Source organism: Mesitornis unicolor, unplaced genomic scaffold (assembly GCF_000695765.1).
Source record: "Mesitornis unicolor isolate BGI_N332 unplaced genomic scaffold, ASM69576v1 scaffold8038, whole genome shotgun sequence".
NCBI lineage: Eukaryota > Metazoa > Chordata > Aves > Mesitornithiformes > Mesitornithidae > Mesitornis > Mesitornis unicolor.
In genome coordinates this window covers 10,685-28,820 of record NW_010199727.1, presented here as the reverse complement: position 1 = coordinate 28,820, position 18,136 = coordinate 10,685, and the positions used below count along the sequence as shown (strand labels likewise).

General features: G+C 41.4%; 1 protein-coding gene across 1 annotated transcript in view; it reads right to left on the bottom strand.

Annotated features, from left to right (window-relative positions):
- The window catches only part of SAMD12 (sterile alpha motif domain containing 12), a gene marked incomplete at both ends in the record, with an annotated part of 26,869 nt that extends 15,308 nt beyond the window's left edge, over window positions 1–11,561 (bottom strand). Inside the window, one exon of the mRNA XM_010189537.1 lies at window positions 11,383–11,561. Within this exon, the coding sequence (XP_010187839.1) occupies window positions 11,383–11,561 (179 nt within the window). The remainder of the gene's footprint in view (window positions 1–11,382) is intronic.
- Window positions 11,562–18,136: the final 6,575 nt, after the last annotated feature.

The window sequence follows — 18,136 nt, the reverse complement described above, 5'->3', positions numbered from 1 at the left end:
AAAAAGAAAACAATAGTGACAGTTTAATAAGCATGAACCTTGACAAGCACTTCAAATTCTTCTACAGTCAACAATAAAGGTTTCAGAAAAGCTTAGTACATGGAATAACACTCTTGGTTTTCCTCATCAACTTCACAAATCACCATCTGATGCTGAAATGTTGACAATTAAGCTATTTGTTATTTAGGACAAAGCTGGAAAAGAAAAACAAACAAACAAGCTTTCTGAGTCATCAAAAGATAATTAAGTTTGAGACAGACTTATATCTGAAGGAGAACACACGATTGTGATAGTCTTTATCTCCAGAAAAAGTTTTTCTCTTTAATCAGCAAGGATATTGATTATTTAAAAATACATCTTCAAACCTATACACAAGCTTTACTTAGATAAAAGACTGTATTATCAGCATAAGTATGCTGAAGTTCAGTCACATCTACCTCTTCATAATGAAAACACATTCATAAAATCCTTCACAACCTAAAGTACACTGCTAAGATTGAAAGCAATCAGCCTTGAATGAAAGATGAATTAACAGCAGTTCTACAACCATTAGATACAGACTTTATTGTCATGCTTTTGTTTAAAGCAAGGAAAAAAAGACTAAAAAAAGTAGAGGGTATCTAGGTCAGCAAAGTCATCAGTAGTTGATAGATGCATTTACAGACATCAGAGAAAAAAGGAAAATAGACAGAACATAATACCCACTTATGTGATTCTATGTTAAGGATAGAAAAAAAGGCCTCGAGATATGCAGTAACTCTACCTTGTACAGAGCTGAAGGTTTTCTATTTTTAGATATGCATGTCCAGGACACATTTAACCCTAGAAGTGCAGCTCGATGCATCATCACAATATTCATTCCTAAACATCAGTAAAATTAGAAATACTCATTCTACCAATTACAACTTCCGAGAACAGCCCCTACCAGTAATAACTATGATCTCTGGGTGATGAACTAGGAGGTAAGACAGATGGAAGAACTGATGCTCCAGACCCTGTTGGTGACTGCTAGCAGTTGTGTGGCAACCTGTGTAGTCATCTCCCATTTCAGGCAACAGCTTGCAAAGCAAGAGTGGATGTCTTACTATAGCAGGACTTGGGGGTGCTGGTCGATGAGAAGCTCAGCATGAGCCAGTAATGGGTGCTTGCAGCCCAGAAAGCCAACTGTATCCTGGGCTGCATCCAAAGAAGCATGGCCAGTCCGGCAAGGGAGGTGGTTCTCCATTCTCGTGATACCCCATCTGGAGTACTGCAGCCAGCTCTGCGGTCCCGACCATAAAAAGGACATTGAGCTGTTGAAGCGAGTCCAGAGGAGGGCCATGAAGATGATCACGGGGCTGGCGCGCCTCATCTATGAGGCCAGGCTGACAGAGTTGGGGCTGTTCAGCCTGGAGAAGAGAAAACTCCAAGGAGATATTATAGCAGTGTTCCAGTACTTAAAGGGGACCTACAGGAAAGATAGGGAGGAACTCTATCAAGGAGTGTAGTGATAGGGCTAGGGGTGACGATTTTAAACTGGAAGAAGGTAGATTCAGACTAGATATTAGTAAGAAATACTTCACTATGAAGGTGGTGAGACACTGGCACAGGTTGCCCAGGGAAGCTGTGGATGCCCCCTCCCTGGAAGTGTTCAAGGCCAGGTTGGACAGGGCTTTGAGCAACCTGGTCTTGTAGGAGGTATCCCTGCCCATGGCAGGGGTTGGACTGGATGAGCTTTAAGGTCTCTCCCAGCTGAAACCATTCTGTGATGATTAACTGGCCACAGCTAACTCTTGGACTATGGTGAATTCTTTGCTCTCCACAGGGGGGGTTGATGAAAAGATCCAGGCTCTAGGGGTAACAAGATCAGTTTGGCAGGTGAAGTGAAGACTGAACTGGTGGGCAGAAGATGGCTATGTGTGTGTCTGTAGGGTCTCACAGGGTTGACAGACCAAAGATGACAGCTGATAGAGAATAGGAAAAAATCACAAGTTTGCATGAACAGGAGACAGTTCAACAACTAAAATAAGTAAATAGCCTAAAACTAGAAAGTAATCTCTTCTCTCTACTTAAACTGTGGATTTGTTGAAGGAATTGGATTCATATTCCTTAATCTCTTAAAGGGAAATTACTTGTGATGTTTTATGCTACTATCACCAACAGCATTTGTCTTTTCCAAGTGCTGAAGCTGTCAGCTGCACATTAACATTGACACCTCCTGAATTCAAAGAAACTTACTGTTGTACTGTTTCCTCCCTCCTTCTGCTCTCCCATTGCAAACTTGCAACACTTATTTTAGTTTAAGAGTCCGTCATACTTGGGTATCGCTCTTGGTTTAGAACTGACCCTGCAAATGCCCAGAAAATGACAAAATAAAAGCATCCCATCCATATAACCAGAAGCACAGAAGTACTGGAAGTAGGACACAGGCACTTAAAGCCACCTCCAGGGTGAATCGCTATACCACAATTTCACTTAGTGGCACCACAGCCAAGGAAATGCCACATTACTTACAAATCAGCTGGTCAAAAAAATTAGAGAGGGAAAGGGAAGAATTGTCTCTCATTAAACATGAGATGCAGTGGGGCAAGCAGAAGGTAAGGAGATAATACACAGTACCACAGGAAACGTCTGCTTTAACATCTTTGTTTCCCTGCTCGCTGCAGTGGCACAGCAGCTACACAGAAATCTGCAGCTGACTGTGGAATAGAGATAAAACAAACACTTCTGACTGAAGTCCAGAAATAGCTAAAAAGCAGTAGTATTTGCAAAGTGTGAAATGAAAGCACACTGAAAAGCCTCCTTGATCTCAGAGGTCATTATTGTTGGTGTTTTTGCAGTGCCTAGAGGCCCCAAATGAGACAAGATACCCCCCAGAGACAAAACACTATACGCACTCTAGTAAACGCTGGGGACTAGCAAATTTATCCACCAAATACTTCCAGTCAAAAAATCAGAGGCAGGACACAGACAAATCACCAATGGAGGCCTTCACCACTACCCACTATGAAAAACAGCTGGAAAATCCATCCCATGGAGAGGATCGAGCAGAGGCAGCAAATGTGCTGCTGTGTTTGTTATTCTCGAGCAGCCTGACCAAGCCAACGCTCTTCAGTTTTCAGGGGCGCACTGCAGAGCTTTTGGACAATGAATTTTACACATGTAAACACGTAAGATACAAAATTTTCGTAGCAAGTTTATTCCAAATCTCCGTTTTCTACTGAAACAACAGTTTTAACTGATTCTAGTTATCAGTCTTCTACAGTTTGAAAAACAGCCACAGAGCAAGAACTTCACTTCTAGTGAAGCTTCTAAAGTCCAAGACCAATTAAAATAAAGGGGGAAAATGACACATACACACACTCCAACTGTTGTCTTTTAATCCAAACGATAAGCTTTTTTTCAGATTAAGCAGTATTTGCTTGTGAGATCATCTTGAACATAGCCATACACATGGGAATAGTCTATTCTCAGTTTTCAAAGCATGATTTTTGAGGTAAATGCAGCTTCTGAATACAGTCTCCTAAAGCAAGATTTCACCTTCTTTTGACATGAAGATTTATTTCAATATCAAACACAGCAGCTGGTTACCTGGTAAGGCAGAGGACAGAACCGAGTTTGAGATCCAAATACCTAAACTCAAGCATCAATGCAGTCCTCAAAGCACAGCCAGGTTCAGCTGAGCGGTGCTCACTTCAGGCGCAGTCTGATCCCTCTCTACGCTCCTCTGAGCATTCTGACCTGATCTCCACCAAATACAACAGGAGTTCAGACACCTTCCTTACACACAGACAATTAATTTAAGTTGCCTCATCAGCAAGCTCAATTCCAGCAACAGTAACTGAGGAGAAGGCAGACTCCACACCGCCCCAGGCTCTCCTCATGAAATCCCTTCCCTCCGTAAGACACCTCTGCATCGAGGGAAAGCTCGACAGGTAGAGAACACAAGAAAGACCCCTCAGACATTATCAAGGCTGCTGTAGTCCAACTCCCCTTTTGTGTGTGACACATTTCACTCCCAGAGCTCAGCAATTATGTCATTTTTCAAAAGGAAAAGGAAAAAAGGTCCTAGAGAAAGGTGAACTACAGCAAGTTCTAATCAGTTTTGTCAGAAGTGTCCAGCAAACACATGTGGCAAATTAATGAAATTATTGTAACTCAGATGAGACGTGCTATTTGCAGAACCTGTAGTGCCAGCAGTGGAGCATTAAACTGCTTTCCCATTTTAAACGCTGAATTGGTTCTATAATACGTTTTGTAATGCCTTTAATCACAATGCTATTCTTTTCTTTACCGGGCAATTCTATACTTTTCCTTCTCCATCAAGGCAGCTGTGTCATTAAAATACTGCTTTATTTTTGAAGCAACCTCTATGAAGCCCTTAAAGCAGCTTCAAAGCAAAAACAGAGGGTTTGGATGGCTTTGTGGAGCAGCTTCACAAGGAGGCAAGCAGCAGAACTGGCACTCCAAGTACATTACGCATCCACGCGCTGGATGGAACTGCTTTTTCCTCTAAAAGCCACCCCATCTTTTCATCTGTATTTCTTTTTCCCTGAAGGGAAGAAGTTCTTTTAAATCATGTGTCTGTGTCTACATGCGTCTATAGTATTAGACATCCCACTTATTTCCAGAGTACTACCACGGCTTTTTACTGCTTATGTTTGCTAATACATACTGCAATTGCTGCTCCTTTTCGCGCTAGTGTAATGGGAAAGAACACAAATCTCACATTGATAGCTTTCACAGGACAACAGGAGCTAGAGCAGACTACATTTCCCTCCTTATGCTCCCTCAGCTGCCTCTCTGTAACCATCTGCTCTCGCCTGCCCTACACAAGGGCTGCATTCGCTCCCTGCAGCAGAAACCACCGCTTTGCTGTGCATTTGGGCAGCCCCAAGCACACTGCAGGGTCACAGACTGCACCGTTTCCCACGGGCCAATACCTTGCCATCCTTCACATTTCCAACCACTGAAAATGTTTTCATCATTGATTTTTTGGTAGAAGTCCAAGTGTAAAAAGCCTGATAAACAGAAATTTCTCTTCCTATTATCACCTGATGGATTACAGCCATAGATAGAGCATGCTTATACAGATGAATTTCATAAAGGATCCCTTTAAAAATTTGGAAGGTAAATCACTAGTGGTCTTTGTGAGTAAACTTCATCTGTTCTACTTATACCCACCTAAAGAGCTAAGTATTTTGACTTCCTATAGGGAGAAAGAAGAGAAGCAAGAAGAAGATAATCCCACCTTGTGATAGGGGATGAAGGATAAGGAAATGATGAATGGCCCTTTGCAGATGCCCTTCTTTTCCTCTCACTGTCCTGAGCAGAGCACCACAGACTAACTCTGGCAAGATCTCCCACTCACACACAGCTGCTGTCAGGGTTGATGATATTTCAGAATCCTCAGGCACACAGTCAGGACACATAGGATGAACACGAGGAGCCACATCTTCTATGCTGAATGTAGAAACCTTGCTGCAAAAAATGTGGGCCTTCATATTACACTATTGGTAACAAGAAGACACGGGGAAAAACATGATACAGCAAGAACACACTTGGATTCTGAATTGGGCATTTGTCCTCCTATGATAAGCTGGCTTGCAGGACCCCAACAGAGAGAGATGTTTCTTGTTCCCCTGGCTCGTGACAATGTAAATTCAGAACCAAGCAGCTATATTCTGCACTACAGGTAGGGTTACTCCAGCACTTCATTTACACCAGTAGATCCCCAGTGCGATACACAGAACATCAGCCTCAGCTGCTTGAAAGTCACAAGGTCACCCACCACTCGTGTTTCACCACTCAAGATAAAAGGTTTGTTCATTGCATGCTTCTGAAACTTCAGACTTCAGCCAGAGGTCACAATCAGGAATGAGGGGCTGTGACAGGAAGAGCTGGCATACACATCAAACATTTCAGTCCGCAATTTGGACACCTGAAAGCAAGACAACATGCACAGGTCTAACTGTGCAACACCTGAAAGGAAAAGTCTATTGAAAATGAAAACAGAAGCAAGCACACTAATTATTATGTATCGGTAATAATCACTGAATGAGACATTAGAAAGGCACATTGCCCTGAAGTGTAATTATTTCAGCTTAACATTTACCAAATATTTTTAAAGCCACTTCAGAGATACTGTACATTCAGATTTTGTACCTATTTTTGCTAGTCATAAAAAAGTCAATGCAGTAAGAGGTGTTTTGTCACTACTGCAGTCAGAGTCGGGAGGGAAAAGAAAGAATTAAAAAAATATATATAAATCACACTCACACTGTGTCTATTGGCTTTCATTGTGGTGATCTGATGTAGACCTTGGTAATTTGTTAACTACTTCTCCACTAAAGTCAACTAAGAAAAGCAAACTTTCGGTCAGTACAGTAACGCTTCACCACCCAGGGTCTGCACCTTCCTCGGGGTACATGGACAGGTCTGCAACTCAAACACCCTCCCACCCCGCTGCACAATTTTAAAGCAAAACCTGGAGAAGTGGACCAGCCCAGCTGGGGTCATGCTGAACCTCCCTTCCACAGGTGAAACGGGTGCTAACCTCAGCCAGTCCAGGCTGGGTCCTTGTCCACATACACTGTGGCCACCAGAAGCTTCACAAGAGGGAGGGAGATGGAGGACAAAGCGAAATGGCAAAACCTCATTTCACTGCCCCAGTTCAGTGGCCATTGGTGTTTCCCAACCAATTGGAAAAACAAAACAAAACAAAACAAAACATGGGGGGATAAAATGGTCTTAGCATACCAAGCAGCTCAGTTGATGAATCCACATGTCACATCATACTCATCACTAGAACCACTGCTTGGCAAATATTGTCTCTCTCATCCAATTCATTTTATAAGCTTGACCAAAAAAGGGTAAACATTACGAAGCAGAAGCCACTGATTAAAAGAAATGGAGAATTCTTCTAGAAAATTACTTTTCCTATTCTGTTGTTAGAGAACAGTACCAGGACATTTTTTTTTTAATAACTGACAAAACCCTTTTATATTTCTAAGAAGAATTTTTATAACGACCTTATGACTCAGAAGCTTTGCTCTTTAGTGCTTGGACATTTCACCACACACTTCACACACACCCCAAATGCTTTCTGAGCAGAGCAGAACGCCCCAGGAAGCCAGAGGAGCTGCTTCCACCCCAATCAGTCCTAGACTGGGCCTAGTAAGCAGAGATAAATTCCCATCCTCTTGTTACCAAGTTCTGTCAGCCCTGCAGCGTTGTTCAATGTAATTTTGAAAATAAAAGCGTTTTTTTAAGAAAGCAAAAGCAACCAAAAGAATTAATGAGCTACACTGCAACAAAAAGTATAGAGTACTGGTGTCTACATAGCACTTATCAACAGAAGGCAAGATAAAAAGCTTTTCACTTCTTTTACCAGTTTCTTTTCGTAGTTTTCATGAACATTTTAAAGGGCTGTTAATTTGTCTCCAAGTCAGATAAAAAAACCCTGCCATTGCTAACACAAGATAAAAAGTCTAACTGTAGAGGCTGCCATTAAAAAGTCTTTATTATTTGCTGCTTCAAGTACCACATAATGAGACAAAGCGTGTCACCAGATACATGCACCTTACTTAGGAATCCAAACTCCCTGAATAAATAATCTTCTTCTAATAAGTGACAGACCAGATTTGTTAAGAAAGGCACCCTCTGTTAAAGTCTATACCCAGTACAAGACTTCAAAAATACAGTGAAACTTTTTTTTTTTTAAGAGAACTCTACTGTGTAACTCCAAATGTCCTGACTCATGTTTATCTAGAGAGAACCATGATACTAAAACCAACCAAACTAGACAGAAGAGCCCAAAGTAGCATTTTCATGAAAAAAGGTAAGAATCCCAGAAAAGACACACAACAGAGGTTGGATATAAAAGGTGTTAAAGAAATATTATATAAAAATACATTTTAAAATGTATATTAAAACCATCTATGCTTTCTCCCATGACGTTTTGTGCTCTGTGAAAGTGTCCACTCAACTGCCCGAGGTTTTTTTATATACCATAAATACTGAAAAATCAATTACTGAACAAGAAATCATGTATATTTATGTATATAATTGCACACTTTAAAATAAATATATAAAACAAAAATTAAGTAATTTTGCACGTCATATAATTTCCTTAATTTGTATGATATCCTCTACATTAACAGAATCTCCCTGGATTATGCACATCAGTTTAGATATGAATAACCTTGGCCTTTTCTGGACTTGCTCACATCCGTAACACAGTGGTCCTTTAGGGAACCAGCTGAGGGAAACTGAGATCGTTGCTCCGGTTTCCGTTAAAATTCAACCTCAGACAGCCTACAACAATTAGATCCCATACTCATCAGGAACTTCTAAATGAGTGATCCTCCACTCACGCTACACTTTCTGCTCTCTGCATCCCAAATATAGGAGCAAACACTTGTACTCCCCTATTTACATTAGAGTAGCTGCATAAAAAGGATCTTTAAATCTCTCTGTAGCCCTTCAGTTACTACTGCTCTGCAAGTCTGTAGCTGAGGACAGAAAAAAGACACTTCATTAGAAAGGAGATTTTCTTTTTCCCTTTGGACAGCAAAACCTGAATGCAGCCTGGGTTTTAAAGTGCTGGAATTGGTCCCAGTGAAGACACTGGACCAGGCTGCCCAGAGAGGTTGTGGAATCTCCTTCTCTGGAGACATTCAAAACCCGCCTGGACGCCTTCCTGTGCAACCTCATCTAGGTGTTCCTGCTCCGCCAGGGGGATTGGACTAGATGATCTTTTGAGGTCCCTTCCAATCCCTAACGTTCTGTGATTCTGTGATTCTGTAAATTAGAGAGCTGAAAGCAGAGAAGATGGTCTAAGCCATCTTAAATTGCATTCAATACATTGCATTGCTTTGTGCAATGTAAGTCTCACTACTGTGGATATGAGGTATGTATTAAGAGGATTGCAAAGAAACCTTTCTAAAAACAACTGAGCAATGAGGAAATGTAAAACAAATGGATCTGCCCACAGTGTTTTATTTACAATATGTCCCTCTATTCCCGCTCATCTTTCCACTGAACAGATATGATTGCATGGATAAAGTTTCATAATGACAGCTTAATTCACAGAATCACAGAATGCCAGGAGTTGGAAGGGACCTCCAAAGATCATCCAGTCCAACCCCCCTGCCAGAGCAGGATCACCTAGACCAGGTCACACAGGAACACGTCCAGGCGGGTTTTGAATGTCTGCAGAGAGGGAGACTCCACAACCTCTCTGTCACCCTCACAGTAAAAAAGATTGTCATGTTCACATGGAACCTCCTATGCTCCAGCTTGCACCCACTGCCCTTTCAACTCTTTAAGCCACACAAGTTACAAACCCAACTCTATATTCCTGTTTCAGAGGATAAAGCAACAAGATTTTTAAAAGTAACACTATTTTAAAATTTAAGGCAGAACAAGCCAGAAAAGCCAGGCCACCTCGGGCTGTAACATACAAATCCAGATGAAAAACATCACTAAGTTAATACAGAACAGAAAAGCAGTCCACTTCATTAGCTTGATACTATTAAGCCAAGCTTATTTCATCAAGCAAAATATTTAGTTTTGTTTGGTGGCTTGTTTGTTTTTAAATCTGAAGTATGCCCAACCTTCTAAATAAGGCTACTGCAATCAGACGTGGGAAACTAATAGTTGATTTCACTACTTTGAAAGCACTACACTTCCCCTCTTCCCCAGCCACCTTCAGCAGGGACAGCTTTGGAAACAGTTTTCTATTCAACAAGTACAGTCCAGACAGCTCAAACAGGCTCCATGACATTAAATCACCGATATATTTCATCTTGATTTTCCACTAGAATGAGTCTCTTGCAAGCAAAGACAAGCTTGATGTGACTGTGTTCTGTGTCAGCTACTCATGAGCCCATTCTGGAAGCCCCACTGCGTCATGTACCTTCTTCATGTCTGAGCTTGTACCATCTCCTCTGAGCTTAAGGTGCCGCCATAGCTTTCAGCCCAGGGCAGATTTTCATCTGGTGATGTTACGACATGGGCAGGGTTAGCTTGTCTTTGTCTGTGAAAAGCTGGGTAAAAGCCCATCCAAAATTTGGTGCTCTTGTTACCAAGTGGACAATTGAAAGCAATAAGTACAAACCTGTTCTCAAAGTGTTCAAGGGAAATCAGCAATGTGCTTGATAATTGTCCACAAAAGAGACTGTAAGGAGCAGTGATTGCAATCGATGCCAACCTGTACTGGATCTCGTTCAATGACTTAAGACAGAATGAAATTAGTTTAAACTGTACTCACTTAAAACTAGGTATTTTAGATAAAAATCAGAATGGAGGATTCATACCAAGCCTTTATTGTCAAGGCTACTGCTCAAAATGTTAAATGCCATTTTATTCCAAAAGTGAAATACATCAAAACTGTATGTGTATTATTTGTTAGATTTATTGTACTAATGACAGTAGGAAATACTCTTCTTTGTTCAGCCATGGAATTGTTACTGCCTTTTTTGGACCTTTAAAGAAAAAAAAAATACACTATTTTTATTTTTGCTCTATTAACTCCCAAAGTGTCTTATTCACTAAAAAGTCAATTTTCCACTCTGCAGAAATCACCCACAAACCCCTGGTTTTAGGTCTTTAGGAATAAAAAAAACCTGATAAGGCTTTTAAATAATCTGTCTCTATTTTATTTTAACATTCTCTTATTTTTTATTCCCATTAAAAGCATATCCGATATGACAAATTATTGTCCTATACCTAAAGCATCTGGAGCACACACTTTCACCTGCACTTAGTAGTTGTGTCGGCTGCACACAAACAAGAAAGAAAAGTTTATGAATGAGAACAGGCACTTCATTTGTCTTTAGGAATTCAACTTTGAAGTACGTTTATTCACTTACATACCAGACACAGAAGAACTGACCTGGCATTTTACCTTAAATTTGTTAACAGTTTATTAAACTCAGTCACCTATATAAAAATCCACGTATTCATATATCCATAGAAGCTTTCTCTTTCTTTACTTGCCCAGGAATAAACAAGCAAACAAAAAAAACAGCCAAGAAAAATATATCTTAAACATATCTATTCCCATGCCGGTTGTTACCAAAGTCTTTTGAAAGGAAAAATAAAAAGTCTCCACAGTGCCTGAAAAAGATAAATTTTGTTATATTCATTATCTTCATCTAGACAAAAATAAAACAGTGCAATGTCCAAGATGTGTGTGGGCTAAAACTCCATGGCAATACCTTGCTTCTGTAACACCCACCCACTTCCTCAGATTGTTACTTTTGCACCTTTCTATGTCTTTTACTGGATGATAAATGCTTTTTAAGCAGTGGCTAGGACTCTTTAGAAGAGTTCTTTCTTTAGAAGAAGCTTGCACTCTTTAAGACTCACCAAAATAAATAAGAATGCAGTCCTACTTACCTTAGATATTTCTGGCTCCACTTGTTGTTTCTTGGGTGTCTCTTTTGACTCGGGCCCTTTTGGAGTATTGGTGTTCTTAACAGAGGGCGATTCAACACCTTCCCCTTCAAGCTGCAGGTTAATACCTTCTGTGGAGACAGGGTGATCAATGCCATTCGGATTCAGATTGCAATGGATAGCTGGGGAAAAAAATGAGACAGAGAAAATACTGCTTAGGAAAGAAGAACCCAATGCTACAAACATTTATCACAAAGTAGTAAGAAGTGCCATGTGGTAACCAGAGCTATGTCAGATCATGGCAAAAGAACTGTCTGTTGTTTGATGTGGACTCAAGGTGAGATATTTGAGAGAGAAAATCAGAGGCAATGCAGCAAGGCTATTTAGTGCAGGCTACTGTGTTGGACTGTGCTCTGCTGGATTCACTACAGCGTCCAAGACATTCAGCTCATAGCTTTTACTCGGGTAGGAAAATATATCCCACACATTCATCGTTCACCCATACCGTTTTTTCCTTTTCTAGGCAAGCAAGTTAATTTTTTTCTATTTTATTTTCAATTACTACAGCATTCTAGGTCCTAAACAGCATGGGATAAGTAAGCTGTGCACAGCAATTCAGTCTCTGCACAGAGTGATGCCTTACCCAGCTGATTATCTCTCCTTCAGCACTTTGTACCACTGCAAATTACCACCTACACCATCCTAACAAGCAAGAGGGATGTACTCTCCAGGAGCATATAATGAGCTGCAGACTAATGACAGCAGAATAAGGAAAGCAGCCAGAGGAAAAAAAAATAATAAAACAAATGCAAACCATACCACAGAAATGCACATTTAGAACTGTGGCAGCAGTTTAATCGTTTTCTGTCCGAAATTTCACAGTTCCAGCACTCACAGAGAAAGTGGCACATGCAGTGATTTTAAAACGTGTGGCTCCTGAGGCAACTTCCCCTTCATGCAAGTATCAGATTTTTGCACTCATGTTCCTGAGTATCTGCACTACTTTTAGCGCTATTCATAATTAATGGGCCCAGCTTCCTCTGTACGCAAAAGAACTTTGCTTGGATACTGCGGTGCAATGTTTTACAGACCTGAATAGAAACCCAAAACACAACATAAAACCAAAATAAAAGCTGCCCTTTTACCCTTGCTTGGCTCAGAAGCAAAGGGTGGGGAGCAGGGGAAGGAATGAGACCTGCCAATTTCTACCAGCTACAAACCAACCCTTGAAAGCTTCTCTCTCTTAACTGAAAACTTTGAGCCTAAATTACAGCAATTCTTTGGTGCAGAATTAAGGCCAAGGCCAAAATGTTGCCCTTTTCTCCTTAGGATTTTAAAAAACACCCAACATTTGTAAAAGATAAGTGTCCAAGTAATACAATACCCGCATCCACAAGCAAGAGATGAAAACATCTATCTTCAAGTCAAAGGAACATTATGAACAATAATTCATTAACACCACCGAGTGATGGAAAGCAGTAAAGAATTACAACGTATTTTATTACAAATTACTGCCACTTTGTATAGAATAATCTGCCCACAGAAAATCAGTAAACGAAACTAAAAATAGGAAGGGAAGTAAATTTCAGTGTCACTGTGAGCAGCTGTAAGGGAACTCAAAAGCCCGATCAGGATTAGTCCTGGACTTCTTTTACTAGTCTGTAAAAGAGCCAGAGATCGCTCTCCAAATCATCAATTCTATAGCACAGCATGAAAGGAAGAGGAGAAGAAATCACTTGACCGCCTCATGTCCACAGCTGCAATTTCCCAAACCAACCCTAAGGAGCTCTTCCCTGAGTCCAGCTGCAGCTCTTAAGTCTCTTTCTTCCCTCGTTCAGACCAGTTCTGTAGGTTGGCTGAAGGCAGTGCAAAACCAAATCCCATCCATCGTTACAGCACTGCCTCTCACCGCTGAGGAGGGACAAACAGATGACTGTTTTCAAGTCACTCCTTCTGGTTTTGCTAGCCACACCACCGAGTCAACCCAAAACATAAATACCTAAACCTTAGTAACGTTACTAGAGGCATTTCCAACTTCTGAGTCCTTTATTTCTAGGTACACTCCATACTAACCTCTTCCTGGATTTTGCTTTTGTCATGGCTACAAGACTACTATGGAGCTGAACCTGAACACAGCTGCTGCTTGATTTTTCCCTTGCAGGACCTCTTTCTGTGTTAGGGAAAATGCAAAATCCTTCTTACTTCTGCAGTGAAGCCAACAGGCTTCACCTGCTCTGCTGTGTGGCCACTAGGAGAGGTATCCACAACCTGCCAAGCTGTTATGAAGGAAGTCTTCGGGGCTTTTAAGATCCCATGGGAGGTTTCGAAGAGATATTTTGTGGTTTATATTTACATCACTGTGTCCTAAGACATCAAAATAGTCTCTCTCTGCTAGATCACATCCACCTATCATTATCTGTCTCCTCTAGACCATATTTACCTACCTGAAAGAAACAAGTAATTACTAATGACTACTTTGTGTATCCTCCAGACCACAGAGAAGATGGATGTGATCCACCAAGACAGACTTTTTGCAGCCCAGTGAGGATGGAAACTCTTCTGTTAGCAGCCAAATTAATTCCCTCCTTCACAAAAAAATGGGAGATATCCTAAGAAACCTGTAAAAGTACTCCCAGCACACCCTGCTTCAGCAAGGGCTGGAAATTAGCAGTGAAACACACTTGATGTGGAATGTGGTCCATAAAAATCCCTCTAACCGTCTTCTGCACGGATCCTACCTAGCTGAATAGGAACATGCACATTTGAAATGCTAACACACCTCAGCAGCATCCAGAAACAGGCAGGTTTGGCTGTCAGCCTCCTTCCAGTGCTCACTACAGAGAAATCACAAAGCACAGTGGGACTGAATGCTGCCAGGAAGAGCATTGCCAGCAGCAAACTTCCTGTGGATTGCAACTCCTCCCTTCCCAGTGCCCCCAGACAATAGATTTGGGAGGAGGGCAGTAGGGGATGGACAAGGAAAGCCGCCTGGGTTACAGCACGAATTTACCACGCATTACAGGGAGCAAATGATCCAGATTTCTGATAACACAATAGCATAGGTATCACCTGTATGGCTTAAAAAAAATGAAATAAATTACATGGCAAGATGCTGCCCATCATTCTTTCAAGAGAAATGAATGCTAGTGCTGTTTCAGCAATGCTTTATATTGGGCCACTTCAGGACACAAAAGAGAATAAAATTGGAGAGGCTGCTAGCAATTACATCCATGCCCATTATCTTTTTACTGAAAAGAAGTGACTGGTTAAAAGACAGGCTGCCTCAGGAAAGACTTTTTCAAAGTTGCAGATACTGGAGGGGATGGCAGGAAGACAACTTTTTATTTTCTAGGGGTAGAGGGAGGAGGAAATTGTTCATCTCTCTCTTTCACCCCTATCACGGTCCTGGCTCACTGTCTACCTCGAATGAATCTGCTCCTTAAGGAACACACCTAGGACAAGAGCCTCAGCAGGGGGAGAAGGCAGAGGAAAGAGCAGGAGGAAAAACAGCAGAGGTGAAGGTAAATATCTCAGTCACTTGGCAAAGCTGATCTCTCTTTTTCATAAGCCACCTTCAGGTAGCCAACTCTGTTGTTTCCCTCCATTGCTGTCTCCAACTCTCAGCTGCACAGAGAGTGAGAAGGAAAGAGTATTTGCTTGGATGAGTCTGTTATTTCCTGCGCCTATTTCCATCTCTGTGGCAGACAGAGGTCTCCTCTTAAATGTCAATGCAAACCATAACTGCTCCCTTTCAAGATCTGTTAAAGGCAGGGAAAGAGGTAAAGGCTTGGTCAATAACAACATATTCTCTCTCTTCTTAAATCAGCACCTTGTATAATTTTAGCTAGGTAAGACCAGGTCTAAACTCAGGATCAATTATGTAAACCTAAACTGGCTGGGGGGCTGACAGCACCCAGGGTTAACATTCTGTAAACCTGAATCTAAGTAGCTCTTGAGAAGGAATCACGAATCACCAACTTTATCACAACCCAGCTGCTCTGACCCTCTTTCTTAAGTCTTTTTCAGGACTTTAATGGCATTTGTCTGGAAAAGATTCTACCTTCAGATACAGTAATTTTTTGCTAAAATACTTGTCCAGACTCTTCCCATTACCCTGGTACTGGCTAACACCAGCTCACCCCACACTGCATTCAGACCATTTCCCCATGCTGCTGCTTTGACAACATCCCTACTGTCTCAGCACCTCTTCACTCTACCAAATTAAACCCACCTCATCGTTCCCAGACTTTAAAAGTCCAACAAGACACCAAGCCTTACCTCCAAATCAGCCGACAGGATCAGCCTAATACCACTAGATATCAGTGGTATTATGAGATTTTGTAACAGAACCTCTTCCAATATTCTTCCATACGATATCCATATTCATAATCATCCACATGTCTCAATAACACAACTCTTTATCCAATTTCAGAGCACTTACATTCTCCTTTCCCTGCTGAAAACCCCACCTAAGAGTTATGAAAGCAGCATTTCTCTTCATGCTTCCCAACAGTTGTCACTCAACTTGGATTGAAAGCTTTCTTTGGTGGGAACTTGTTTTCTTCAGGGGAGGGAGAGTGGATGTTCTGTACAGCTTCAAATGCACATCAACAAGCACATGAGGAATGGTGCTGGCAGACACAATAACAGATCCACAGATTACATTTACAAAACCAACTGTTATTTAAAACAAAGGTACTGAAGTGCTCTTGTACTCCTAGCTCAATGCCAGAGCTGAATCTACAGGAAAATATCCACTTTTCCAGAACTTTAGAGAAAAGACTGCTGAGATCTACCAAGTTATGAGAGTCAAAAACTCTGAGAAAATCGTATGTTGAACATCTAAAATGGAAAATGACCACATCTGTCCGAAAAATCTAGGGATGAAACAAAACTACTGCAATACACAGTGTATTTTTTTCCACATGCTATAACTCAAACCCAAGTCCTTTCCATGTAGACAGCACAATAGAATTTGTTGCCCTACAGAAGTTGATCCATGTGAGTTTAGCTCTGTGCCCACTCAGATCCCTTATGGCACGCGTCTGCGGTTCAAAAGGAGCACTCGCAGGGCAATGTGAACGTTCCGCTCCCCTCACTACCTCCTCCCATACGCCTCTGCCTCCTGGATGGCAAGGAGCCAGGAGACAGCTTGGCTGAGCACGCCTGATGGTCCACAGAAGTCACCAAGAGCCACAGCAAGTGACTGGCATCTGGGGGCAAACCCTGCATTTTACCAGGGGGTGCTCTGTGAATCCAGTCTTGACAAAAGCCCGAGAGCACTCTTCAAAACACAGCCTTGATACAGCCAAAATTTTGCAGGGCCAGATGGAGAGACAAAGACTCTCCACCTGTAGGCTTAAGGCTCAGATCAAATCTGTGATCAATCCCTACCTCTGTGCTCTCTTCTGCCTACCGTGTCAAGCTTTCATAACTGCTTGTTTCAGTGGGAATACTGCTGGCTGCTTAAAATTTAAAGCAGATCAATTAAGGCTACATTAAAGCATATTTGGCAAGTACTTGAGTTCCATGCAATAACAATTGCTCTATTCTAAAAAGCGAATGAGTAAAAATAGCATCTTCTTACTCATCAGCCCTGTTCTGTGTGCATCACAGTCATATGCTAAGCTTTTGCTATTCAGAGACAAAAAGCAGGCACGGGAGACACCCATCCAACCTGTAACAACCCTTAGAAAACTTGTGTGTGTCAAATACTGGCAAACATGCAAGCTCCATTTTATGTGTTCAAGCCACAGACTTCGCTGCACAATGTTAAGAGTCAAGCCCATCCAAATCCACTCGCTTCTCGCACCATAAAATGCCACGTTGTTGGAAAAGACAGAAGTTAGTCCGTACAGCTGAAACACTAACTCACTCAGGTAGGACATAGCAAGGACCTTATAAAAAGGATTCAAATATCTTTTCATTCATCTCAAGTCTTCATGAAGGCCAATAAGGTTTAACATGTACTTCCAGGAAAGGAGATCCCACAAGACTTTTGGACAGCAGCGCTCACTGGACCTGTTCCTTCCAACTCTGCCCAATTCTTTGTCCAAAGCAAACCAAAACCACATCAAATTCTGCACTCAGTGCTTCCAGTCAGACTTCTATACACTTCCAGTTGCTGTATTTAAATACCGAGTAGTCAAACAATATCCCAGGGGCTTTTTGCTTGCCATCATTCACAACTCACCTTAACTGGGTTGATCAGAGAGGAGACATTCACACTGAGAACAGAGATCTCATTGCAGGTTGAGATGGCTGCTCACATTGACCAAACAAGAAGGATCCGCACTGCAAAGCCCTTCCCAAATTTCCAGAAGCTTGCACTTCATTAGTAACTCTTGAGTACCCTTAGCAAATGTGATTATTTCAAAGATTATGTCTGACCTGAGCACTTAGTAGCACTTAGCACCATTTCTACAACACTAAAAAAAAAGATTAAAAACAGCTAATAAAAATGACCTTAATTTGTACCATAAAATTTAGGATTATTTAGACTACTTTATCTGGCAGAAATTTTTCCTACAGTAATCAGTTTCTGTAACTCCTAGGGATGGTCCATCTGCCTTATTTTAAGAAACTGTTTGGCTTTTGCCTATAGGAATTACTTCCCCATGCAGTCGTTTCTCCAGCTAATGCAAATCAGCACAATTCCCTCAACCGATCACTTTGGATCAGCTGAAACTGCAGCATTTCATAGAAATACAACCTGCTGCTTATGTTGCCACCTAGTAAATATGAAAAAGTGAATTTT